Source organism: Pelophylax lessonae, assembly GCF_965119305.1.
Source record: "Pelophylax lessonae genome assembly, chromosome: 1".
Taxonomy (NCBI): Eukaryota; Metazoa; Chordata; class Amphibia; order Anura; family Ranidae; genus Pelophylax; species Pelophylax lessonae.
The window spans coordinates 296,450,040-296,475,705 of record NC_138768.1 but is presented as its reverse complement, the minus strand read 5'-3'; the positions used below and the strand labels follow the sequence as shown (position 1 = coordinate 296,475,705).

At 43.1% G+C, this 25,666-nt stretch overlaps 1 protein-coding gene across 1 annotated transcript in view; it reads left to right on the top strand.

Annotated features, from left to right (window-relative positions):
- SGSM1 (small G protein signaling modulator 1) overlaps positions 1–25,666 on the top strand; it is a 458,328-nt gene that overhangs the window by 360,812 nt on the left and 71,850 nt on the right. Inside the window, exons 14-15 of the mRNA XM_082258183.1 lie at positions 9,704–9,768; positions 18,374–18,519. Coding sequence (XP_082114309.1) covers positions 9,704–9,768; positions 18,374–18,519 — 211 coding nt within the window. The remainder of the gene's footprint in view (positions 1–9,703; positions 9,769–18,373; positions 18,520–25,666) is intronic.

Sequence of the window (25,666 nt, the reverse complement as noted above, 5' to 3'; positions counted from 1 at the left end):
ATTTTTATTTTTTATTTTTTCATTCTTTTTTTCATTCTTATTTTTATCATTATTTTTATCCCTGTTTTCTTTATTTTCTGTTCTCATTTTTTAATTTTTATTTTTATTATTATTTTTATTTTTATTTTCAGCTTTTCATCTTTTTTATTTTTATTCTTATTTATTTACTATTTGTTATTTATTATTTTTTACTTTTTATCACCATTTCCTCCACCATAATCTCATCCGAAAAGTCTTATCCACACTCACGAGTAATTGTCTGCAGCTGAGATGTTTTTTAAACACTTTTATATATTTAAAAGAAACAAATTGTCTCCATATATGCCTTTTATTAATTTTACACATGGTTTATATGTCCTTACACACACATTTGTATACATGTTCAACATAAGTTTGGTAATATGCATTCTGAGTTTTCCAAATGTTTTTAATATCCCCATTTTTTATGCAATACTATCCATAGTTGTTAGTTCCCTTTAGCACTGGAGACGGCCACTGTAAGTCTGGACCTTAGGACGCAGTGGACGCCACTCCAGTCCTATTTAAGCCTGCTACTGATATGGCACAGATAGGCCTGAAGAAAGAGCGCAAACGCGTCACCTTGGCAACCCCCCTGCACCCAGAAGTAGAAGTCACGGATAGCCGCGCGGACTCACCACTGACCATTGGAAGTTCTGACAGCCATCGGCTACATCCATTGCAAAAAAAAAAGTGCCCAGATGGGACTTTGAATAAGGTGCACACAATAGTCACTTCTATGAAATAATGAATGTATTTGTTTATTATAAAAACATAACTGAATATGAACAAGTACCGACAAGTAACAGATGTCAGATATTAATACAAAACATGATCAACATGACAGGATTACAGAGCAACATACATATGAAGCAATAAACTTAGTATATAGCTTAAATTGAGTAAAAACATACAATAAAGGTATGATGGTTAATGCACAGGCCAATGAGCATCAGTGCAAGGCATATGTAGCAGTAATACATGAGTAGAATGTCTTGGATTAAAACTCAACAGAATATCTTGTATAAAGCTCGACGCGTTTCGTGGGTCTGTTGGCCTACTCATCAAGAGTAAATAAATATGTAAGCCTGTATTAACCATTATACTTTTATTGTATGTTTTTACTCAATTTAAGCTATATACTAAGTTTATTGCTTCATATGTATGTTGCTCTGTAATCCTGCCATGTTGATCATGTTTTGTATTAATATCTGACATCCGTTACTTGTCGGTTCATATTCAGTTATGTTTTTATAATAAACAAATACATTCATTATTTCATAGAAGTGACTATTGTGTGCACCTCATTCAAAGTCCCATCTGGGCACTCCTTTTTTTTTTGCAATTGAATTAGGGATGGAGGTGCACACAATTGCTAGTGTCAGACCATTCCCCCTTTCTATCGGCTACATCCACGCCAGCCACAGCTGCCGATGCCATCCTGATCCTATCCTTCCCACAGGGAGACATGCTATATAGTGCCATATATGCTTCAACTCATATCCAATTGTGAGTACCTGTTTACCTTGTTCAATAAATTGCTTGATGTGCTACACTCAGATAGCGCTTGTGTTTCCTCTCCACTGGAGTCCTCTTCCACTCCTCCATGACGACATCACAGGGCTGGTTGATGTTAGAGACCTTCCGCTCCTCCACCTTCCGTTTGAGAATACCCCACAGATGCTCAGTTGGGTTTAGGTCTGGAGAAATGCTTGGCCAGTTAATTACCTTTACCATGCTTCCTGTAGGGAAGACACACTTGTCTTTGTACTCCTCACCTGGTTGCTGCCACACACGCTTGACACCATCTGAACCAAATAAGTTTATTTTAGTCTCATCAGACCACAGGACATGGTTTCAGTAATCCATGTCATTAGTCTGCTTGTCTTTAGCAAACTGTTTGCGGGCTTACTTGTGCATCACCTTTAGAAGAGGCTTCCTTCTGGGATGACAGCCATGCAGACCAATTTGATGCAGTGTGCAGCGTATGGTCTGAGCACTGACAGGCTGACCCCCCACCCCTTCAACCTCTGCAGCAATACTGGCAGCACTCATACGTCTATTTCCCAAAGAAAACCTCTGGATATGATGCTGAGCACGTGCACTCAACTTCTATGGTCGACCATGGCAATGCCAGTTCTGAGTGGAACCTGTCCTGTTAAACCACTGTATGGTGTTGGCCACCATGCTGCAACTCAGTTTTAGGGTCTTGGCAATCTTCTTATAGCCTAGGCCATCTTCATGTAGAACAACAGATTTTTTTTCAGATCCTCAGAGAGTTTTTTGCCATGAGGTGCCATGTTGAACTTCCAATGACCAGTATGAGAGAGTGAGAGCTATAACACCAAATTTAACACACCTGCTCCCCATTCACACCTGAGACCTTGTAACACTAACGAGTCACATGACATCAGGGGGGTGGCTAATTGGGCCCAATTTGGACATTTTCACTTAGGTGTATACTCACTTTTGTTGCTATTGGTTTAGACATTAAAGGCTTTGTGTTGATGTATTTTGAGGGGACAGCAAATTTACACTGTTGTACAAGCTGTACACTAACTACTTTACATTGTAGCAAAGTGTAATTTCTTCAGTGTTGTCACGTGAAAATATATATTAAAATATTTACAAAAATGTGAGAGGTGTACCCACTTTTGTGAGATACTGTGTGTGTGTATATATATATATATATATATATATATATATAGATATATATATAGATATATATATATATAGATATATATATATATATATATATATATATAATATATATTCTTTTACTGGCAATTACCTTATGCTTTTAGTAGCCTATTTTCTCATTCACCTGTGGTCCTCTCCATGTCAGACCTTGAGGGAATTCTACGTTCACAATTTTCAGCAAAACCAAACTGTTTAATATACAGTTCAACTGGAAAGTTTTCACAGCGCTTCACTTTTTTCATGTTTTGTTATGATACAGCCTTATTCCAAAATAAATTTAATTCATTATTTTCTTCAAAATTCTACAAACAATATCCCATATATTGGGTATATCATTGGATACAGTGGGGATCGAAAGTTTGGGCACCCCAGGTAAAAATTTGTATTAATGTGCATAAAGAAGCCAAGGAAAGATGGAAACATCTCCAAAAGACATCAAATTACAGATTAGACATTCTTGTAATATGTAACAAAAGTTAGATTTTATTTCCATCATTGACACTTTCAAAATTACAGAAAACAAAAAAATGGCATCTGCAAAAGTTTGGGCACCCTGCAGAATTTATAGCATGCACTGCCCCCTTTGGAAGGCTGAGACCTGCCAGTGTCATGGATTGTTCTCAATCTTCGTCTGGGAAGACCAGGTGATGTCAATCTCAAAGGTTTTAAATGCCCAGACTCATCTGACCTTGCCCCAACAATCAGCACCATGGGATCTTCTAAGCAGTTGTCTAGAAAACTGAAACTGAAAATAGTTGACGCTCACCAAGCTGGAGAAGGCTATAAGAAGATAGCAAAGCGTTTTCAGATGTCAATATCCTCTGTTCGGAATGTTATTAAGAAATGGCAGTCATCAGGAACAGTGGAAGTTAAAGCAAGATCTGGAAGACCAACAAAAATATCAGACAGCACAGCTCTCAGGATTGTGAGAAAAACAATTCAAAACCCATGTTTGACTGCACGATCCCTCCAGAAAGATCTGGCAGACACTGGAGTTGTGGTACACTATTCCACTATAAAGAGATACTTGTACAAATATGGTCTTCATGGAAGAGTCCTCAGAAGAAAACCTCTTCTACGTCCTCACCACAAAAATCAGCGTTTGAACTTTGCAAATGAACATATAGACAAGCCTGATGCATTTTGGAAACAAGTTCTGTGGACCGATGAGGTTAAAATTTAACTTTTTGGCCGGAAAGAGCAAAGGTACGTTTGGAGAAGAAGGGGCACAGAATTTAATGAAAAGAACCTCTGTCCAACTGTTAAGCATGGGGGTGGATCAATCATGCTTTAGGGTTGTATTGCAGCCAGTAACACAGGGAACATCTCACGAGTAGAAGGAAAAATGGATTCAATAAAATTTCAGCAAATTTTGGATGGTAACTTGATGCCATCTGTGAAAAAGCTGAAGTTAAAGAGAGGATGGCTTCTACAAATGGATAATGATCCTAAACACACCTCTAAATCCACGGGAGATTACATCAAGAGGCGTAAACTGAAGGTTTTGCCATGGTCTTCACAATCTCCTGACCATAACATAATTGAAAATCTATGGATAGAGCTTAAAAGAGCAGTGCGTGACAGACAGCCCAGAAATCTCAAAGAACTGGAAGACTTTTGTAAGGAAGAATGGGCAAAGATACCTCAAACAAGAATTGAAAGACTCTTGGCTGGCTACAAAAAGTGTTTACAAGCTGTGATACTTGCCAAAGGGGGCAGTACAAGATATTAACTCTGCAGGGTGCCTAAACTTTTGCAGATGCCATTTTTTTTGTTTTCTGTTATTTTGAAAGTGTAAATGATGGAAATAAAATCTAACCTTTGTTGACATATTATAAGAATGTCTAATCTGTAATTCGATGCCTTTTGGAGATTTTTCCATCTTTCCTTGGCTTCTTTATGCACATTAATACAAATTTTTACTTGGGGTGCCCAAACTTTCGATCCCCACTGTATATATCCCAATGACAATGTTAAAGGAGTTTGTTTGAAATCTTTGCAAATTTATTAAAAATAAAAAATGGAAAAAAAAATCACATGTACACAAGTATTCACAGCCTTTACTCAATACTTTGTTGAAGCACCTTTGGTACCAGTTACAGCCTCAAGTCTTTTTGAGTATGATGCTACAAGCTTGGCACACATATTTTTGGGCAGTTTCTCCCATTCTTTTTTGCAGGACCTCTCAAGCTCCATCATGTTGGATGGGAAGCGTCGGTGCACAGCCATTTTCAGATCTCTCCAGAGAAGTCTGGGCTCTGGCTGGGCCACTTAAGGACATTCACAGAGTTGTCTCATAGCCACTTCTTTGTTAACTTGGCTGTGTGCTTACGGTTGTTGTCCTGTTGGAAGATTAACCTTCGCCCCAGTCAGAGTTCCAGAGTGCTCTGGAGCAGGTTTTTTGTCAAGGATGTCTCTGCACATTGCTGCATTCATCTTTCCCTTGATCCTGACTAGTTCCTGCCTCTTAAAAACATCCCCACAGCATGATGCTGCCACCACCATGCTTCACTGTAGGGATGGTATTGACCAGGTGATGACCAGTGCCTGGTTTCCTCCAGACATGACGCTTGCTATTCAGGCCAAAGAGTTCAATCTTTGTTTTATCAGACCAGAGAATTTTGTTTCTCATGGATGTTCTGAGAGTGCTTTAGGTGCCTTTTGGCAAACTCCAGGCTGGCTGTCATGTGCCTTTTCCTGAGGAGTGGTTTCTGTCTGTCCACTCTACCATACAGGCCTGATTGGTGCTGCAGAGATGGTTGTTCTTCTGAAAGTTTCTCATCTCTCCACAGAGAAATGCTGGAGCTCTGTCAGAGTGACCATCGGGTTCTTGGTCACCTCCCTAAAGCCCTCCTCCCCCGACCACTCAGTTTGGCAGGGCGGCCCGTTATAGGAAGAGTCCTGGTGGTTCCAAACTTACGTTTGATGGAGGCCACTACTCATTGGGACAGACTTCAATGCTGCAGAAATGTTCCTGTACCCTTCCACAGATCTGTGCCTCGATACAATCCTGTCTCGGGGGTCTACAGACAATTTCCTTGGACTTCATGGCTTGCTTTGTGCTTTGACATGCACTGGCAGCTGTGGCACCTTATATCGACAGGTGTACCTTTCCAAATCATGTCCAATCAACTGAATTCACCACAGGTAGGCTCCAAACAGGATGCATCTGAGCTCAATTTTGAGTGTCATGGCAAAGGTGGTAAATAGTTATGTACATGTGATTTTTTATTTTTAATACATTTGCAAAGATTTCAAACAAACTTCTTTCATGTTGTCAATATGGGGTATTGTTTGTAGAATTTTGAGGAAAATAATACGTTATCCATTTTGGAATAAGGCTGTAACATAAAGTGTGTAAAAATGTAAGTGCTGTGAATACTTTCCGGATGCACTGTAATCACTTATGTATGGTTAGTCTTACGGACTTGACCTCCCTTTGTTGTAAATGGCTGGCTGGCTGACATACCCGACTAGTGATGGGCTGAACACCCCCCTGTTCGGTTTGCACCAGAACATCTCGAACAGGCAAAAAGTTCGAGCGAACATGCATACTCTATTAAAGTCTATGGGACAGCAACATGAAAAAAGTCCTCATTTTAAAGGCTTATATGCAAGTTATTGCCAAAAAAAAGGATCAATGAAAAAAAAAAATTAAAAAAGATAGTTTTTACAGGAGCAGGGATTTTATTAATGCTTAAAGTAAAACAATAAAACTGTAAAATTGATTTAAATATCGTGCCTGGGGGGTCCCCTTAATGTACCTGAAAAGTTGCGCATCTGTACGAAGTATGGAGCCTGCTGCAGCAATACTGACATTTCTAAATAAAAAAATGTAATTTTAACTTGCTTGGCTGTAATGTATTGCCGGCTCGGAATCTGGAAGACCCCTTTAATAAGGGGGCCCCCAGATCCCGACCCCCCCCCCCATGTGAATGTATATCGGGTACATTGTACCCATACCCATTCACCAAGAAAGTGTAAGAAAGTAAAAACCACAGAACACAGGTTTTGATAAGTCCTTTATTAAAAAGAAAAAAATAGTATCCATCGTCAGTCATGACTCCTGCCAGACCCAAAAAATAGAAAAAAATGAAAAGCACTTTGCTTAGTTAGAGGCTACCCGCCGTCTGCCTGATCTTCAGCTTTGACAGCTCTTTTATAGGCAAGGGGCGGGGCCACCCGGTTATGTCACCCGGTGGCACCGCCCCTTCTGTCTTCACATGATGTCACGGTGAGGTAACCGGGTGGCCCCGCCCCTTGCCTATAAAAGAACTGTCAAAGCTGAAGATCGGCATACGGCGGGTAGTCTCAGAAGAGGCGAAGCGATTTTAATTTTTTTCTATTTTTCGGGTCCTGCGAGCATTGTGATTGACGATGGATTTACATTGAGAGACACTATTTTTTTTTCTTTTTAATAAGGATTTGTCAAAATCTGTGTTCTGTGTTTTTACTTTTGTACACTCTTTTGGGGAATGGCTAGGGGTATTATGTACCCGATATCCATTCACATGGGGGGGCTTCCAGATTCCGATAAGCCCCCCACCCACACACCCCAGCAACCACAGCCCAGGGCAGTCGGCAAGAGACCCTTGTCCCCACAGCACCCTCCCCATGTTAAAGGCAAACGGCCTAGTATGGTTCAGGAGGGCTGCATGCTCGGATAAGGGTCTGGTATGGATCTTTGGGGGGACCCCACACTGTTTGTTTTTTGTTAATTAAGGCGTGGAGTTCCCCTTAAAATCTATACCAGATCCAAAGGGCCTGGTATAGATTCTTGGGGGGACCCCACGCTGTTTTTCTTTTAAATTCTGTTATAGGGTTCCCTTTAACACTTAAATACAGGGCACTTTCACCCCCTTCCTGCCCAGACCAGTTTTCAGCTTTCGGTGCTCATTGGTGTCTATGGGAAATCTCGGTCAGCTTGACATCGCACTGCTCCCGATCTTTAACATTGGTGTCTATGGGAAATATTGGTCAGCTTGGCATGGCACTGCTCCTGGTCTTTAACATTGGTGTCTATGGGAAATATTGGTCAGCTTGGCATGGCACAGCTCCTCTTCTTGGCATGGCACTGCTCCCGAAATATAAGTGACAGGGACACCAAACTTGGGGAGCACCAAGAGGGGACCCAGGACTACAACATATCCATACATTTTAAACGTGGAGTATGCCTGTACACTACACTGACTGAACTCACTATCCATTACCTGCCTAATCTCTATTGTCAGACACTATGCACGGCTGCCGTGTAAGCAGCAGCATTATATAGTGTGGGGCGTGGACTGGGGGGAGGGGCCAATCTGTCATCACGCTGAGGCCCGCATTGTTAGCATACCGTGGAAATACTGTCTGATTGTCCTATACCCGCACTGTGAGGACTGAATGCTTTTGACAGTTTGGTGCACTCTAAGCACTAGGAAAATATGAGTGTTTTTATATTTAGTGTTTAATAAACCAGTTTTTTTTTTTAAAGATAAAGCACTATGTCCAGCTTTCTCTCTTTATGATTTGGGCGTATGGAGAGTGTAAGAGAAGGAGGATTCTAAATTCAAGATTGCCACCAAAGGAGTGAAAGAGTATAAAACAGATCCCCAAAGAGGGACAAAAGCACATATAGACCATTGGTTGGTCTTATCCCCCAGGTGAGGGCACATCGGATGAGGGGATTATCACTAATGTATGTGGAGTATTGGAGCACATAGTGGTGAACACTAATTAAGGAAGCATTCATTTGGATATGTGAACACAAGCCTGTTTTTTATAAAAGATTGAGCATATACAAGCAAATTCATACCAAAGGACACTTTATGGACTAAAGCATTGTTTGTTTTGTTTATGGTATATATGGTTTAATATGATATGCTGATTCTGAAAATTGCTATGCAAACAGATTTAAAGGGATACTAGCACATTAGCATTTAAGAGTGTGGCACCACTTTTTAATATCAGTTTTCACAATGATACACGTTTAGAGAGTGTGTATAGATGTGAGAGATCTGCTTTGTAAGTTTTTAGTTTTGTACTCTTATAGCACTTAATAGCACAACATAGCAATGCGCAAGTACACCCATTTTTAATTACCCTGTCTTTGGCCAATCATGGCTCTGACAGGACATCGTGCTGTGATTGGCCAAAGCATACAGGTCAGGTGCATGCTTTGGCCAATCATCAGCAATCAGTGCACTGCAACAGCGCAGTGCATTATGGGGCGCTCATCCACAGGCGAACTTCCCGCCGAACACCCCATTTGTTTGTGTATTCAGCGAACACACCAACAGCTGATGTTCGACTCGAACACAGAGCCCATACCTATACTTGACCTTGACGGGGACGATTGGTTGAATATTTGGGACTATTCCTTTAAACGACTACCCTCTCTGGAAAAGACTCATCTAATTTAAGATGAAGAGTTCAAAAAATGGCTGCGAACACCCCTCAAAGTTGCCGGAGATGCTCTCTCCAGTCGGGGGAATACTTTTGCGCACTCAAGATTTCGGTTTCTTTGTGTATTTATTGCTTTTCTCACCATAAAAATATTTCGCATTTTCAAAGTCCTAGGCATGTTGTGTATATCAGATGCTACAAAGCTAAAATCCATTTTAATTCCAGGCTTTAGTGTAACAAAACCGGAAAAACACCTTTTTCGAGACACTCTAGAGGTCATACTTGGATTAATAATAGCGTAAGAAGGGGCAGATGGACTGAGAGTAGCTACTAGTCCAGGATAAGGTGATATTAGGTACAGTACAGCTGCCTGCAGGTTGCGATCACTCTTGCACATGGGGGAATGCCATGGCTTGACAACTTTGCATTGTGTATGTATGAGTCCAACATATTTAACAGAATGTGATGTAGGAATACATACCTAACCTGCCATATCCAGATTGTATTCCCTGATATGCTGACACACATCCTGTATTTAATGGCCCTTCTCCACCATCTTTTTTGTTGCTGAAAGTAACTTATTTTAATGTCTTTCTAGGGCTCCTCTCAAAATGTTGTGTGACAATATGAAGTATCAGATTGTCTCAAGAGCCTTCTATGGGTGTAAGTATGCGCCAGATAGTTTTCTTTAATAAATGTTTCTTTATTGTACATCCTATGATACAGAGGACTTAGAGATATGCATTATTTGTTTGGGTTTTGCAACCACCTTCAGGTAAATGGACATTGGCAAAAAAAAGTCAGGAATCCCCTTCTAGCCCAGCTAAGCCTCAGTTTTTAGCTAGTGTCTTTAGGTAATGGATGTGCCTTCCTGTATCTCTGTGAAGATCTCTCCCATGGACTTTGTTCCACACTTCTACTGTGTAAAATTGGGAGGTGGACTCTCTGTCATCAGCATCTGAATCTAGAACGTCTCCTAACGTGGAGATGTTTACAGAGATAGTCTACACTGGGAGAGTCCAGATGTGGATTTCTTGGCATTCATATTCAACAATAGACTAGTCAGGGTTTTTGTGTTTAACCACTTGGCGACCAGCCGGCGTACATATACGACGGCAGGTCGGTAGGTTCAAAAGAAACGACGTACCCGTACGTCGTTTTGCTGGAGCGCTCATAGAGGCATGCGCGCCTGTCCATTCGCCAGAGGGGAAGCTGATCTGCGGGGCCGGCAGCCGCCCCGTGAAGACAGAACGGCGGTCTGCCGTTGTAAACACGGCAGACCGCTGTTCTCTCAGCAATGGACACAGGGCTTCTGTGTTCCTCCTATTTAGGAACACAGGTCCTTGTGTTCATTCCATAAGTCCATCCCCCACACAGTTAGAAATCACCCCTATTGACACATTTAACCCTTTGCTCGCCACTTGTGTTAACCCCTTCCCTGCCAGTGTTATTAGTACAGTAACAGGGCATATTTTTAGCACTGATTACTGTAGTAATGTCACTGGTCCCCCCAAAAGTGTCAAAAATGTCAGATGTCCGATCTGTCCGCCGCAATGTTGCAGTCCCACTATAAATCGCTGATTGTTGCCATTACTAGTGAAAAATGACATAAATGTTTCCCCTAGTTTGTAGATGTGAAAACTTTTGCGCAAACCAATCAATATATACCTATTGGGATTTTTTTTTACCAAAAATATGTAGCAGTATACATACTGGCCTAAAATGATGAAAAATTTTGATTTTCTATTTTTTTTTTTTATTGGGAATATTATATAGCATAAAGTAGAAAATATTGTGTTTTTTTATTTTTCAAAATTGTCACTCTTTTTTTGTTTAACCACTTAAGCCCCGGAAGATTTTACCCCCTTGTATTTTGCGATTCGGCACTGCGTGACTTTAACGGACAATTGCACGGTCGTGCGATGCTGTACCTAAACGAATTTGGCGTCCTTTTTTTCCCACAAACAGAGCTTTCTTTTGGTGGTATTTGATCACCTGTGCGATTTTTTGATCATGCGCTATAAACAAAAAAAGAGCGTCAATTTTGCAAAAATAACAATATTTTTCACATTTTTTATATGAAATTGCCCAAACAAAAAATGTAAAAATCAAAATTTAACATTTTCGGCCAATTTGTTTTATGCTACCTATGTTTGGTAAAATAAAATCGCAAAAAGCGTATTTTGATTGGTTTGCGCAAAAGTTATTGCGTTTACTAACAAAGGGAAAGATTTTTGTCATTTTTGTTGTTTTTTTTTTTAACGCGTGATGGCGGCGATCTGCGATTTTTTTGCGGTACTGCGACATTGCGGCGGATAGATCGGACCCTTGACTGACATTTTTGACACTTTTGGGGTTACCAGTGACATTTCTACAGTAATCAGTGCTATACATATGCACTGTTACTGTAAAAATACACTGGCAGTGAAGGGGTTAACTTTTTTTGAGAGGGAGGGGCTGTGTGTGTCCCTAGGGGCGTGCTTTCTACTGTGATTGGCTGTGGCTTCAGATGTATGGAGAGTGATCAACGGTTCTACATAGTAGAACCGTATGATCATCCTCCATACACAGGGGAGAATGACAGGCAGCTTGTTTACACAAGCCGCCTGACTTTCTCCCTCTCCCCCGCCGATTGCAGAGTGGCCGGCGGACATCGGGTCCGCCGGTCACACGCGCGGGGGGGTCCGTGACCACGCGGGAGCGGGAGCGCGCCTCCGGGGGCGCGCGCTCGCTCCCTAGACCCTCACAAGCAAGCAACGTAGACCTACGTCACTTTGCCTGTGAGGGGCTGACTGCCGACGTAGATCGGCGTTAGGCAGTCGGCAAGTGGTTAAAGCGCAAAAATATAAAAATTGCAGTGGTGATCAAATGCCACCAAAAGAAAGCTCTATTTGTGGGAATAAAAAAGGATATAACTTTTATTGGGGTACAGCGTCGCACAACCATGCAATTGTCAGTTAAAGTAATGCAGTGCCGAATCGCAAAAAATGGTCAATAAGGGGGAAAACCTTCCGATAGAAGTGGGTAAAGGCTAAGTTAACATTTTCGGGCAGAATTTTACTTTTTATAATAAATAGGAGCCGTTTCTATTGTCATTTCAGCCTCAGCCATCCCAATGTGCTTATCTCTCACTTACCTCATCTATAGCAGCTTTGAAGTTTCACCTGTTTATGTAGGATTCAAGAAAATGCTTTTTGCTTCCATCGCTTCCTGTAGATCATCTCCCATAATGCATTGCCTGTGGCAGTTCCTGCACACACAGCCAAATGAAAGAACAAAAAAAACTGATCACTAGTTGTGTATTTAGTGAAAACAGATAATAATATATAGACTGATAATGATTGCATGAGCACAGAGGTGAGCAGGAGCAATCTCCTGGAGGGGGAGGGCAGGTGCACAGTGTGTGCTAATGAGGTCAGCTGGTGAACTCCTTCCTGTGTCTTAATTGTTTTCCCAATTTGAGGGACGGGTAGCAGGAAGTAATGGAAGGGTTTTTTACACGATAAACTGGAAGGTTGGACATATTAAAAGCTTTTTTTATTTTTTCTGCAAAAGTGGTACATTAATGGTATATTGGTACATAGGGAAGCTGGAATTTAGAAAAAAAACAAAAAACAAAAAAAAAAAAAAAACACAAGGTGAACTTAGCCCTTAACAAGGGATCTTCAAGCATTTGCTGTAGATGTCCTGTTGACTGCTTAAGATCAGTTTTCCCTGCAATTGGTTGGGCAAGATAATGGTGGACAAAATTTCAGTGATTCTCATCACTCCTACTTGCTAAGATTAATGTGGTATGCAGACATCATAAATGTCTTGGCAGACGTGCCATGGGCTTTCCCAGATCAACCATATTTATTGTTGCGGGGTTGATCTTACATGCTGGTTTACAGTCTATGGCTTTGACGGCATGTCTTTTGAAGCCCTAGTCATCGGGGTTAAAGTGATTGTAAACGAAAAAATGTTATTAAAAAATAACAAATACAATGAACAAAATTATAAACGCAACACTTGTTTTTGACCCCATTTTTCATGAGCTGAACTCAAAGATCAAAGACTTTTTCTATGTGCACAAAAGGCCTATTTGTCTCACATATTGCTCACAAATCTGTCTAAATCTGGGTTAGTTAGCACTTCTCTTTTGCTGAGATAATCCATCCACCTCACAGGTGTGGCATATCAAGATGCTGATTAGACAGCATGATTATTGTATTGCACAGGTGTGCCTTAGGCTGACCACAATAAAAGGCCACGAAAACCAGTCAGTATCTGGTGTGACCACCATTTTCCTCACGCAGTGCAATGCATCTCCTTCACATAGAGTTGATCAGGTTTTTGATTGTGGCCTGTGGAATGTTGGTCCACTCCTCTTCAATGGATGTGCAAAGTTGCTGGATATTGGCAGGACCTGGAACACACTGTCGTATATGCCGATCCAGAGCATCCCAAACATGCTCAATGGGTGATATGTCCTGTGAGTATGCTGGCCATGCAAGAACTGGGATGTTTTCAGCTTCCAGGAATTGTGTAGAGATCCTTGCAACATGGGGCCATGCATTATCATGCTGCAACATGCGGTGATGGTTGTGGATGATTGGCACAACAATGGGCCTCAGGATCTTGTCACGGTTTCTCTGGGAATTCAAAATGCTATCAATAAAATGCACCTGTGTTCATTGTCCATAACATACGTCTGCCCATACCATAACCCCACCACCACCATGGGCCACTCGATCTTCAACTTTGACATCAGCAAACCGCTCACCCACACAAGGCCATACACGCTGTCTGCCATCTGCCCTGTACAGTGAAAACCGGGATTCATCCATGAAGAAAACACCTCTCCAAAGTGCCAGACGCCATTGAATGTGATCATTTGCCCACTCAAGTCGGGTACAACGACCAACTGTAGTCAGTTCGAGACCCCGATGAGGACAACGAGCATGCAGATGAGCGTCCCTGAGACGGTTTCTGACAGATTCTTTGGTTATGCAAACCAATTGTTGCAGCAGCTTTCCGGGTGGCTGGTCTCAGACGATCTTGAAGGTGAAGATGCTGGATGTGGAGGTCCTGGGCTGGTGTGGTTACATGTTGTCTGCGGTTGTGAGGATGGTTGGATATACTGCCAAATTCTCTGAAATGCCTTTGGAGACAGCTTATGGTAGAGAAATGAACATTCAACTCACAGGCAACAGCTCTGGTGGACATTCCTGCAGTCAGCATGCCAATTGCATGCTCTGTCAAAACTTGCGACATTTGTAGCATTGTGCTGTGTGATAAAACTGCACATTTTAGAGTGGCCTTTTATTGTGGCCAGCCTAAGGCACACCTGTGCAATAATCTTGCTGTCTAATCAGCATCTTGATATGCCACGCCTGTGAGGTGGATGGATTATCTGGGCAAAGGAGAAGTGTTCACTAACACAGATTTAGACAGATTTGTGAACAGTATTTGAGAGAAATAGGCCTTTTGTGTACATAGAAAAAGTATTCGATCTTTGAGTTCAGCTCATGAAAAATGGGGGCAAAAACAAAAGTGTTGCATTTTTAATTTTGTTCAGTGCATGTTATACTTCCCTGCTCTGTGCAGTGGTTTTGCACAGAGCAGCCCCGATCCTCCTCTTCTCGGGTCCCCCGCCGGTGCTCTGGGCCCCTCCGCCTTGCTGAGTGCCCCCATAGCAAGCCTCTTGCTGTGTGGGCACTCAGTGTGCTCACTCCTGAGCCAGTTCTCTGCGTCCATAAGACACAGAGAGTGCAGCTCAGACCCACCCCTGCTCCCGCCCTACTGGCTTTGATTCACAGCAGCAAGAGCAAATGGCTCCTGCTGTTGCCTCTCAGCCAATCAGGAGAGAGACACCTGGTAGAGCCTCGGGTCTTGTGCACATCACTAGATCGAGATTGGGCGATTTAGGCAAGTATTAGGGGGGGCTGCATACTGAAGGTTTTTTACCATCATGGAATGTAAGGGTCAGGTTGCTTCTCGAAACACAATTTCTAAAGGTACTGTATTTATGAACCCATTTCTTCTGCAAAGGGCAAGGTTCCTCCTTTCCCAGTCACGGCTAATTCCACCAAGTATGTCAGTGTTTCCTGACCATTCAACATCAAACTTGTAAGGCTGTTACCTGGCCTTCTCTTTACATGTTTGCTAAGTGTTACCAGGTACAGTGGGTACGGAAAGTATTCAGACCCCCTTAAATTTTTCACTCTTTGTTATATTGCAACCATTTGCTAAAATCATTTAAGTTCATTCTTCTTCCTCATGAATGTACACACAGCTCCCCATACTGACAGAAAAACACAGAATTGTTGACATCGTTGCAGATTTATTAAAAAAGAAAAACTGAAATATCACATGGTCCTAAGTATTCAGACCCTTTGCTGTGACACTCATATATTTAACTCAGGTGCTTTCCATTTCTTCTGATCATCCTTGAGATGGTTCTACACCTTCATTTGAGTCCAGCTGTGTTTGATTATACTGATTGGACTTGATTAGGAAAGCCACACACCTGTCTATATAAGACCTTCCAGATCACAATGCATGTCAGAGCAAATGAGAATCATGAGGTCAAAGGAACTGCCTGAAGAGCTCAGAGACAGAATTGTGGCAAGGCACAGATCTGGCCAAGGTTACAAAAAGATTTCTGCTGCACTTAAGGTTCCTAAGAGCACAGTGGCCTCCATAATCCTCAAATGGAAGACGTTAGGGACGACCAGAACCCTTCCTAGAGCTGGCCGTCCGGCCAAACTGAGCTATCGGGGGAGAAGAGCCTTGGTGAGAGAGGTAAAGAAGAACCCAAAGATCACTGTGGCTGAGCTCCAGAGATGCAGTCAGGAGATGGGAGAAAGTTGTAGAAAGTCCACCATCACTGCAGCCATCCACCAGTCGGGGCTTTATGGCAGAGTGGCCCGACGGAAGCCTCTCCTCAGTGTAAGACACATGAAAGCCCGCATGGAGTTTGCTAAAAAACACCTGAAGGACTCCAAGATGGTGAGAAATAAGATTCTCTGGTCTGATGAGACCAAAATAAAACTTTGTGGCCTTAATTCTAAGCGGTATGTGTGGAGAAAACTAGGCACTGCTCATCACCTGTCCAATACAGTCCCAACAGTGAAGCATGGTGGTGGCAGCATCATGCTGTGGGGGGTGTTTTTCAGCTGCAGGGACAGGACGACTGGTTGCAATCGAGGGAAAGATGAATGCGGCCAAGTACAGGGATATTCTGGACAAAAACCTTCTCCAGAGTGCTCTGGACCTCAGACTGGGCCGAAGGTTTACCTTCCAACAAGACAATGACCCTAAGCACACAGCTAAAATAACGAAGGAGTGGCTTCACAACAACTCCTTGACTGTTCTTGAATGGCCCAGCCAGAGACCTGACTTAAACCCAATTGAGCATCTCTGGAGAGACCTAAAAATGGCTGTCCACCAACGTTTACCATCCAACCTGACAGAACTGGAGAGGATCTGCAAGGAGGAATGGCAGAGGATCCCCAAATCCAGGTGTGAAAGACTTGTTGCATCTTTCCCAAAAAGACTCTTGGCTGTATTAGATCAAAAGGGGGCTTCTACTAAATACTGAGCAAAGGGTCTGAATACTTAGGACCATGTGATATTTCAGTTTTTCTTTTTTAATAAATCTGCAACAATGTCATCAATTCTGTGTTTTTCTGTCAGTATGGGGTGCTATGTATACATTCATGAGGAAGAAGAATGAACCTAAATTATTTTAGCAAATGGCTGCAATATAACAAAGAGTGAAACATTTAAGGGGGTCTGAATACTTTCCGTACCCACTGTAGATGTTAATGCCTCTGCGGATTCCAGTTTTGGGCGGAAGGTCTTGCATGTGGCTTTATACTGATTTTCCCATTCTGTTTTTGGTCTGGACACGCTGGCCGTGTTGCTCTGTTACCAACCTTGTGTTCAATGTTTTGGGTCATCCCATGTTATCATGAATACTGAAGACCTTTGTGTCTTGTGATGTACAAAAAAAAAAATGAGTGATTTTGGCTTACCTGTAATATTCTTTTCTTGGAGTAGTACATTACAGGACAAATCCTCCCCTCTCTCTGCGTTCTCATTGCTTGTAACAAAACTGAGGCTTAGTTGACCTAGGAGGGGTTATGCTTGGGAGTGTCCATTCACCTAAAGGTGGTAACATAACCCAAGTAGTCCTGTATATTGTGTCCTGTGATGTAGGCCAAGAAATGAATTTTCCAGGTAAACAAAAATTCTAATATTTAGTAGTAAGACCACCATGTTGCCTTATTTTGAAAGCAGTATAAAATAAATGCCTTTGAGCACATTTACATTCTGTGGCTGCTCTCGCCCTGTCACATGACAGTTTCCCAGAAAACGAATGCCCCATTGTAAGCCTATGGGTGACATCATTGTCCAGGCACTGCATCTGTTGCCGATTTCTCCGCTTCCCCCTTAAGCCAATCGCTAGTGGGATCATGTGATTAGACCGCATCGCCTTCAGCATAGGTAAGTATAGACGTTTTCTTTTACAGCAGGTATCACTAAATGGGGGACCACAGCTGCACCACTTAGCAGTCTGAGTGGACTCCTGTCTTGCTGCTGTTAAAACTCACAGCACAGGAGACTTGCTGAGGCATAAACTGGCAGTTGCCTTGAGGACATTAATTGTAGTAAATTGAGCAGTGATGAGCGAACCTTTCAAAGAGGATTATTTGTGATGGTGATATGATATATTTTTTTAGTGTTTTACTCTGGAGAACAGCAGTCATCTTGTTCAGCTTATAAATTGCTTCCTTTTGTTTTAAAATTTACCCTTTTACAAGTTTTTTCCATTTTTAGCATTTATTTGTGGAATTGTGTGTTGCAATAAAACATTAAACCCACATTTAACTATAGCCACTAATCCCTGCAGCACCCCAACACATTTTTGTGGTAATTTTTCCCTTTAGCTAGCAGGAAACTGTCCCTACCCTGGAGGGCAGTGGGTGCCTCCTAGTTGAAAAGTTTCTAATCTAAACTGTTCTAATATTCCACTTTTACCAGTGGCAGCTGTTCTGACAGATACACTTACATATCAGGTAGTGCAGGAGCTTGCCTGCCTTTTCTTGCCCTTTGCAGATTTGTATTGTCCAGTAAGGCAGCCCATCATAAATGATGGGACAATAGAAATGTGTGGGGGTGAAAGGCAGCAGGAAGCTACCTGCTGCAATGGTGTTCTTTTTTTTAATAACTGGGTCCTAGTAATTATTTTTAATCTTAACTGACTATTAAAATTATATTCTAGGGTTGGCCTACTGCAGACATCTGTCTACTGTGAGAACACATTTATCAGCTCTGGTAAATCATAAAATTGTGTGTCCTGATGTGCCAATGGATGCCAGTGGAGGCCTAACTGTAGCATTTTGGCAAAAGTATTTAGAAGACAGTACAGTAAGTACATCTAAAAATATCATGTATGTCTAATGAATAAATCCTAAAGAATTTATTTAAGGGCTGTTGTGAGGGAAATATAGGCTGCCAGAGGTGACTTTATTATTAAACCCTTTCCACCGACTGTACACACATATACGGCCTCACAGAAGTGGGTGTTTATCCGTGGGGCCACATATATTCACTTCTGTGTTTGTGCTGAGAGCATACTTGCACATTGTATCTTGTTCTCAATAAAAAGTGTGACATTTAAAAAAAAAAAAAATAAAGATAGAATGGTTAGACCAGGGTTTGACCTAGGTTAGGGTCAAAGGTCAGTGTATTTTCAGTAGGGATTAACCACTTGACCCCTAGGCCTTTTCTGGCACTTTTTGTTTACAATCAGTATTTTTTTGCTAGACAATTTCTTAGAACCCCCAAACATTATATATATTTCTTTAAAGTAGCGGCCCTAGAGAATAAATTGGTGGGTGTTGCAGTTTTTATGGTACTTGGTACACGGTATTTGCGCAGCGGCTTTTCAAACACAGTTTTCTTTTGTTCGTTGACAGACACAGCTCCTCTTAACCATTGGGTATACTGCTCCGTTCAGGAGTAGGACACTAGGCAGAGAAAAAGCTTTACTACGCCTATGAGTAGTCCCAGGGGGTATAGACCCACTCTCAGCTATAGGCACTCAGTTTTTTTCTGCCTAGTCAGGAGTAATAACCTAGTTCCTGGCTGGGATCTCTGGTCCTGGCGATTTTTTATTTTTAAATGGAATTTTTTCCTATCTTCATTATTTTGTTCCTGTTAGAATCTACAATCAATTGCCGGACTGGGCGACGAACTGGATAATCTAGATCCAGAAGGTCCCCCCAGTCTGGCCAGCGAGCATGTGCAGACCGCAGCTCCGTGCTAGGTCGGCCGCGACATAGTCCCACTGGACGGGGGCTTGCCTGCGAGATAAACGTCTCGCGAGGATGCATACTACCTGGCCTTAGCCTAAGTTGCAGCGTTTCTCCTGGCCGACAGCACCCATTTTATGATGGAGCGGTGTTCTGTCCGGAGCGGTGCCCATCCTGTTCCCATTTTGGTAAGTAGCTGTCCCCCCTCTACTCCTGGAGGGTTTTGGGGTGGACGTGGGCCCCTCCCTGGGACGGTGGGACCCTCGGCTTCCCCTCCTTCCCCCCCCCCCCCCCCAGCATTTTGGTTGTCACTGTGGGTCTTTCGCCCCCCTCCCTGGTCAAGGTTATGAGCTGGCTGATGCCACATGCTCTTAATGGGGGCTGGTTAGAGTTGCTGCTGACTGGGTTTCTCCTGTTGCGCAACGGGGTTGGTGACTAGGGCAAGGATGTCCTCTGGGCTCCCTGCGGCGGTTGTTGGGCTGGAGGAGCGGATAGTTTTTTTTTTTTTTTTAAAGGCAATGTTTATTAGTGTATAACAAAGAATGATGTATACAAAACACATGTTATATTAAACTATCGTACAGGGTCACAAGGATACAATAATACAAAAAAGAAAGAGTCGTTCCCTTATGCACAGCATAGAAACAGTTTTACTTTTTTTTTTTTTTTATAACAAACCAACCCATAAATATATGCAAATCATTATCAATCCACTGGTGAAATGCACAACTGCTTATAAAGAGAGAAATCTAAGCACAGCGAGCAGAGGAATGAGCAATCCATAATAAAAGGCCATAAAGCTATAAGTACCATCTACCAGGAGAAACATCCACCATCCCCCACTAAATTTCCCATATTCCCTATATGCCTTGCTTCTCAGACCTCAAGAGGAACCGAAACTGAGTCCATCCAAATCTGACACAATTTATCAAAGTGTTTAGGACAACCTCAAGGCAGATACGTTATTTTATACATTGGTGATGCATTATTTACAAGTTCCACCCACGCCCTTACACTAGGAGGATCCGGTATCTTCCATTGCAGTACTATGATTTTTTTAGCATAAAAGAAGAGGAGTCGTAACAGGACCTTCTGGGATTGCTAAAGCTCCTCCTCCCCTAGGTTCCCTAATAAGCATCTATCTGGGGTACAAATATTCGGAAGCACTTATTTTTCTTCTAGAAATGTGCAGACCCCCTTCCAAAACTCCTGCACCCTCGGACACCTCCAGACCATATGAAAGAAGTCTCCCATTTCTGCGTGACCTCGCTGACATTCTGGGGATTGGGGAGGTTTAAATAACCTGTACGGAGTATAGTAAATTCTATGTAAATACTGTAGTTCAGCTGCACCACCTCATCCCGTGCCGCTACAATTCCCAAAAATTGAGACCAAACCACCTCCTCCTAGGTTTCTTCCTCCAGGTTTGGCAGATCAGAGAACCATTGGGTTTTAATTTTAGTTAATCTTGTGGAACAGCCAGTCTTCAGAAGAGAGTAATATTTAGAAATAAGCTTTGTGTGATCGCTATCCATCAGTTCCTTCTCCAACCGCGAGGGAACCAGATGTACATCCCTTAGCCCAAACTGCACTGCCACCGCATGCCTAAGCTGTTGATATTGGAACCAGTAATTGGAGGGGACACTCAACTCCACTCTAAACATGGCCAAAATTTTGAAATGATGGGCCGAAAACAACTGATGCGCATACTTAAGCTCAATATTCATCCATCTGCGAGGCTCGACCATTTTGTACAATTCCTGCAAATTCAGATTGTACCACAATGGGGCATTAGGAGAACTATTGAGTGGCGACCCCTTCATCTTTATGTTACACATATGTGTTATTTTATAGGAAAATTTAAGAATGGCTGCCCCTCCCGAGGGATATGGGCCCTTCCGGTACAGTGAGTTCAGTAAGGCCTCATAGGAGCCCATCACCGCTGCAAGAGTGGTGACCGCAGCATTTGGTAACTCTGGAAAGAACCAGGCATGCACATGAGTCAACTGAGCGGCCACATAATAAGACTGAAGGTCCAGGACTGCCACCCCCCCCCCCCCCTCTCAGAATATTAAGCTTCAGAGTATTCAAATGAACTCTAGCCGTCCTCGCTCCCCAAATAAATGAGGTAAGAAAGCTATACTGGAGAAGAGTTTTTCGGGAGATACACCAGGGCCTGCCAGAATAAATATAGAAAACGAGGTAGATACACCTTTTTAAATATATGAATTCTTCCCATTAAGTTAAGGGGCAATTTGGTCCAGGTAGATAAAGTTTAAGCCTCTGCACCAACGGCAAAATATTATTTTCAACATATGATTGTATAGGCTGCTGGATCTCCATCCCTAAATATTTCAATTTATTCACTACTTGAATCGTAAGAGTTGTCGCCATTGCAGGCACTTCCCTAGGATTAAATGGAAATATGACCGATTTACTCCAATTGACCTTAAAACCTAAGTATTGCCCAAAATGCTCCACCGTCTCCAAGGCCGTGGACAAAGAGTCACCAGCATCTGCCAGATACAAGAGCATGTCATCAGCGTATAGAGACGTTTTCTCCTCCAGGTCCCCTACTCTACAACCCTTAATGCGTGCGTTCTGTCGGAGCAGTGAAGCCAGAGGTTCTATTGCCATGGCAAACAGGGATCTTTAGAGATCCATGTAAAAGTTAATGAAGGCTTCTACAATCTCCTCCCTCAGTGTGCAATATACTGATAGCTCATTATAGACCCCTAAAATAGATGTTGGAGGGCATTCAGAATGAGAAAGATATGCCAAGATTCTGCTATGTTTGTTTCCATATTCAAACAGTCTTTGTATTTGGTACAGAAGTTTTTTCTGAGGTTTTACCAACCAGATCCAGTTGCCTAGAATTATCTCTCCAAATTTGATAATTATGAGAGGAGGGATTCTTAATATACTCCACCTCCGCTGCCGTGGAAGCCTGTTTAAGGGAATCCACCTTCCATGCTCTGTCCTCTCTTAACTGCCTTATCACCCCTGCCACTGCACCCCGTAAAGTAGCTTTAAAAGCATCCCACATCTCTCCACCAGAGGTAGTCCCTTGATTTACCTCCCAGAAGTGACCTATCTCCTTAGCAGTGATATTATAAAATATTTCCTCCGATAGCCATAAGGGACTTAACCTCCACTCCCTGTATCCCTCCCAAGCTGAAAGGCCCATTTTTATCAACATGGGGGAGTGATCCGAAATTGCCCTGGGCAGATATGATATTTCCTTCACCCTAGGAAGCAACTTAGGAGACATCAAACACAAGTCAATTCTGGAGATAGATATATGTGTGGCCGAGTAGCAGGAGTACTCCCTGCCTTCTTGATTTTTCCACCTCCAACACTCCACCAGATTATATTTACTAGCAGAGGCCGCAAAAGGGGAAGAAGCAGAGACACCCCCTTGATATCTGTCTAGATCTGGGGACAATACAGAATTGAAGTCTCCCGCCAGCAGAATCGGCCCCTTCGCAACCTGCAAAAGTTGAACCATTACACTATCCCAAAAAGTCACAGTAAATGGAGGGGGAACATTCAGAGCCATGAAAGTATAAGTTGCGTTGTCAATTTGCAGTACAGTGATAACAAAGCTACCATATTCATCCATGACTATCTGCTTGACCGTGCAGGTGAGGGACTTTGAGATCAAAATCGACACACCTCTAGCATAATTAGAGTAGGTGGAGTGAAAAGTATGGGCAATGAATGCTCTTTTCATAGCCATAACCTTAGAGCCGGTCAGATGAGTCTCCTGCAGGAAAATCACCTGAGGTCTATATTTTTGAATATAATTAAACACTAAGGATCGCTTAACCCTATCATTGAGGCCGCTAACATTCCAAGACAAAACAGTTAGTTTCCACATCCATTTGTATGCAAAATTGTCAATAACAATAATGCTAAAGCTTTGGTTCCACATGGCCATTTTCTTGTAGCCCGTGGAGCGGTTCTGCGGCGATGGGCCTCTAGTGGCCTCTTCTCTCTGATCACGGCATGGCAAGCAGATTGGCGCTCTGCAACCGACTTCCCTAAGTCGGTGGTGGTGAGTCCCTGCAGGTGTACAGCTCCCTCTTTCTACTATAGCAGTGCCGCTGGTGCACTGAGACTTGTAGTACTACTCCTGCAGTGGTGAGAGTTTTTTTAATTGCAATTTTTTCACATATTGCTGGTGGCCTCCGGGTTAACCATGGAGTCCCTGTAGCATGTGTCACCTCCTGACCCACCTCTGGGTCTCAGTCTACCCTGGCGGCCATGACGGTGGTCCTGCAGTCACTAGTGTCTAAAGTTGAAATGGCCTTTCAAAAGCAGCCTAGCAAGAAGCGCCCCCGCCTTCACCTGTCTCTGTCTCCTTAGATTCTGAGGTGCATTTGGCTGCCACGGATGCAAGTAAACCCACCGGGTCTGCGTCCATGCACCCTGAGTGCGCTGACAGTAAGGATGTCCTCTTCCACTACAGCCGCGCATGAAAAGGCGCTTGTGGAGGCACTGATTGTATCGGTGCGGGAAACTTTAAAATTGGAGGACACAGCTAATGCTGCGTCCGTGCAATTTGGTGCCTGCAGACCATTCAAGGTGACTAAGATGTTCCCCTTTCCTACTTATTTTGACAATATTGTTGCAAGTCAGTGAAGATCCCCGAAACGCATGGTTGGGATACCTAAGTGTTTTGCTAGGAGGTATCCTTTTGAAGAGCCCCTTTTGAAGAAACTGACAGTTCCATTGGTGGTGGATTCTCAGGTTTCCAGAGTGAATAAAGCCACGCTTCTTCCGCTGGAGGATTCCCCGTCTTTTAAAGACCCTGTGGACAAGAGAGCTGAGGCTCTGGTCCGATACCTTTACACCGTGGCAGGTTCGATTTTGAGGCCTGTGTTTGCCATCACCTTGGTCTCCCAGACCTTAACGGAATGGGCTAAGCTTCTGCGCCAGGATTTGAAAGGGGGGTCAACATTCTCCTGAGCTGGTGGATCAGTTGATACAGGGGTTACAGTATATCTTTGATGCCTCTCTGGATATGGCTCCTTTAGCCTGCAGAGTGTCTGTGACAGCTGTGGCCCTTCGCCGAATGATTTGGCTGAAATACTGGTCTGCGGACTAGGCTTCCAAAAAGGTGTTGACTGATCTCCCTTTTGTACGAGATCACCTGTTCGGAGCTCCTATGGAAGAAATCATTAATGGCCTTACAGGAGGTAGGAGTACTCTGCTTCCACAGGTTGCCAAGAGCAGAGAGCCTTGTGGTAAACGTGGTCCTTTCTTCTCGGCTCAGAAGTTCCCCTTTCGTCCCGCGGGCTCGCAGGACAAGGGACAAAAATTCACCCCTAACTTTGTGGGAGGTTTCAAGAGGTTCTGGCCTGGAAAGTCAAAAGCAGGTTACACTGGTCCCACTGACCAGCCCTTTTCTGCATTAAGGGGCCCCCTCACCCATATCTAGGGTGGGGGGAAGTCTTCGCTTCTTTTCAGACTCGTGGATCTCTTTCATTCAAGACAAATGGGTCCACAAGTTGATTTCTTCCGGTTACAAGAACAAGTTTCGGTCCTTGCCTCTGGCAAGCTTCTTTCCTTCTAGCTTGCACCTGTCTCTGAATCGGCTTCAGGGCCTTTACGAGGCAGTGCAGGACCTGCTATCACAGGGAGTAATTGTGCCAGGTTCCAGAGTTGGAACGTTTTCGGGGATTTTATTCAAATCTGTTTACTGTTCCCAGGAAGGAAGGCAAAGTCCAACCAATCTTGGATCTCAAGGCCCTGAATCGCTTTGTGCGGATTCAGAAATTTCGAATGGAGTCCATTCGCACGGTGGTGGCATCTCTTCATCAAGGGGATTTTCTGGCCTCTATGGATATCAAGGATGCTTACCTTCATATCCAAATATATGTCGGGCACCAGCGTTTTCTTTGCTTTGCTTAGGAGAGGAACATTATCAAGTTGTGGCGTTACCCTTTGGTCTCGCCTTTGCTCCTCGGGTGTTCACAAAATGTTGGCCCTGGTGTTAGCCTTGCTCAGGCAGAGGGGGGTGGCGGTACTGGGGTACCTGGACGATCTTCTGCAAGCAGAGTCTCCGTCTGTCTTAAAAGACGATCTGGACATCACAGTGCGAACTCTACAAGAGCTTGGCTGGACGCTGAATTTTCAGAAATCAGCTCTGATTCCGTCCAACAACCTGGACCACCTGGGCCTGACTTTGGATTCAGCCTCAGCCAGGATGTTTCTTTCGGAGGGGAAACTGCTGAAGTTGTCCAAAAGTCGGTCGT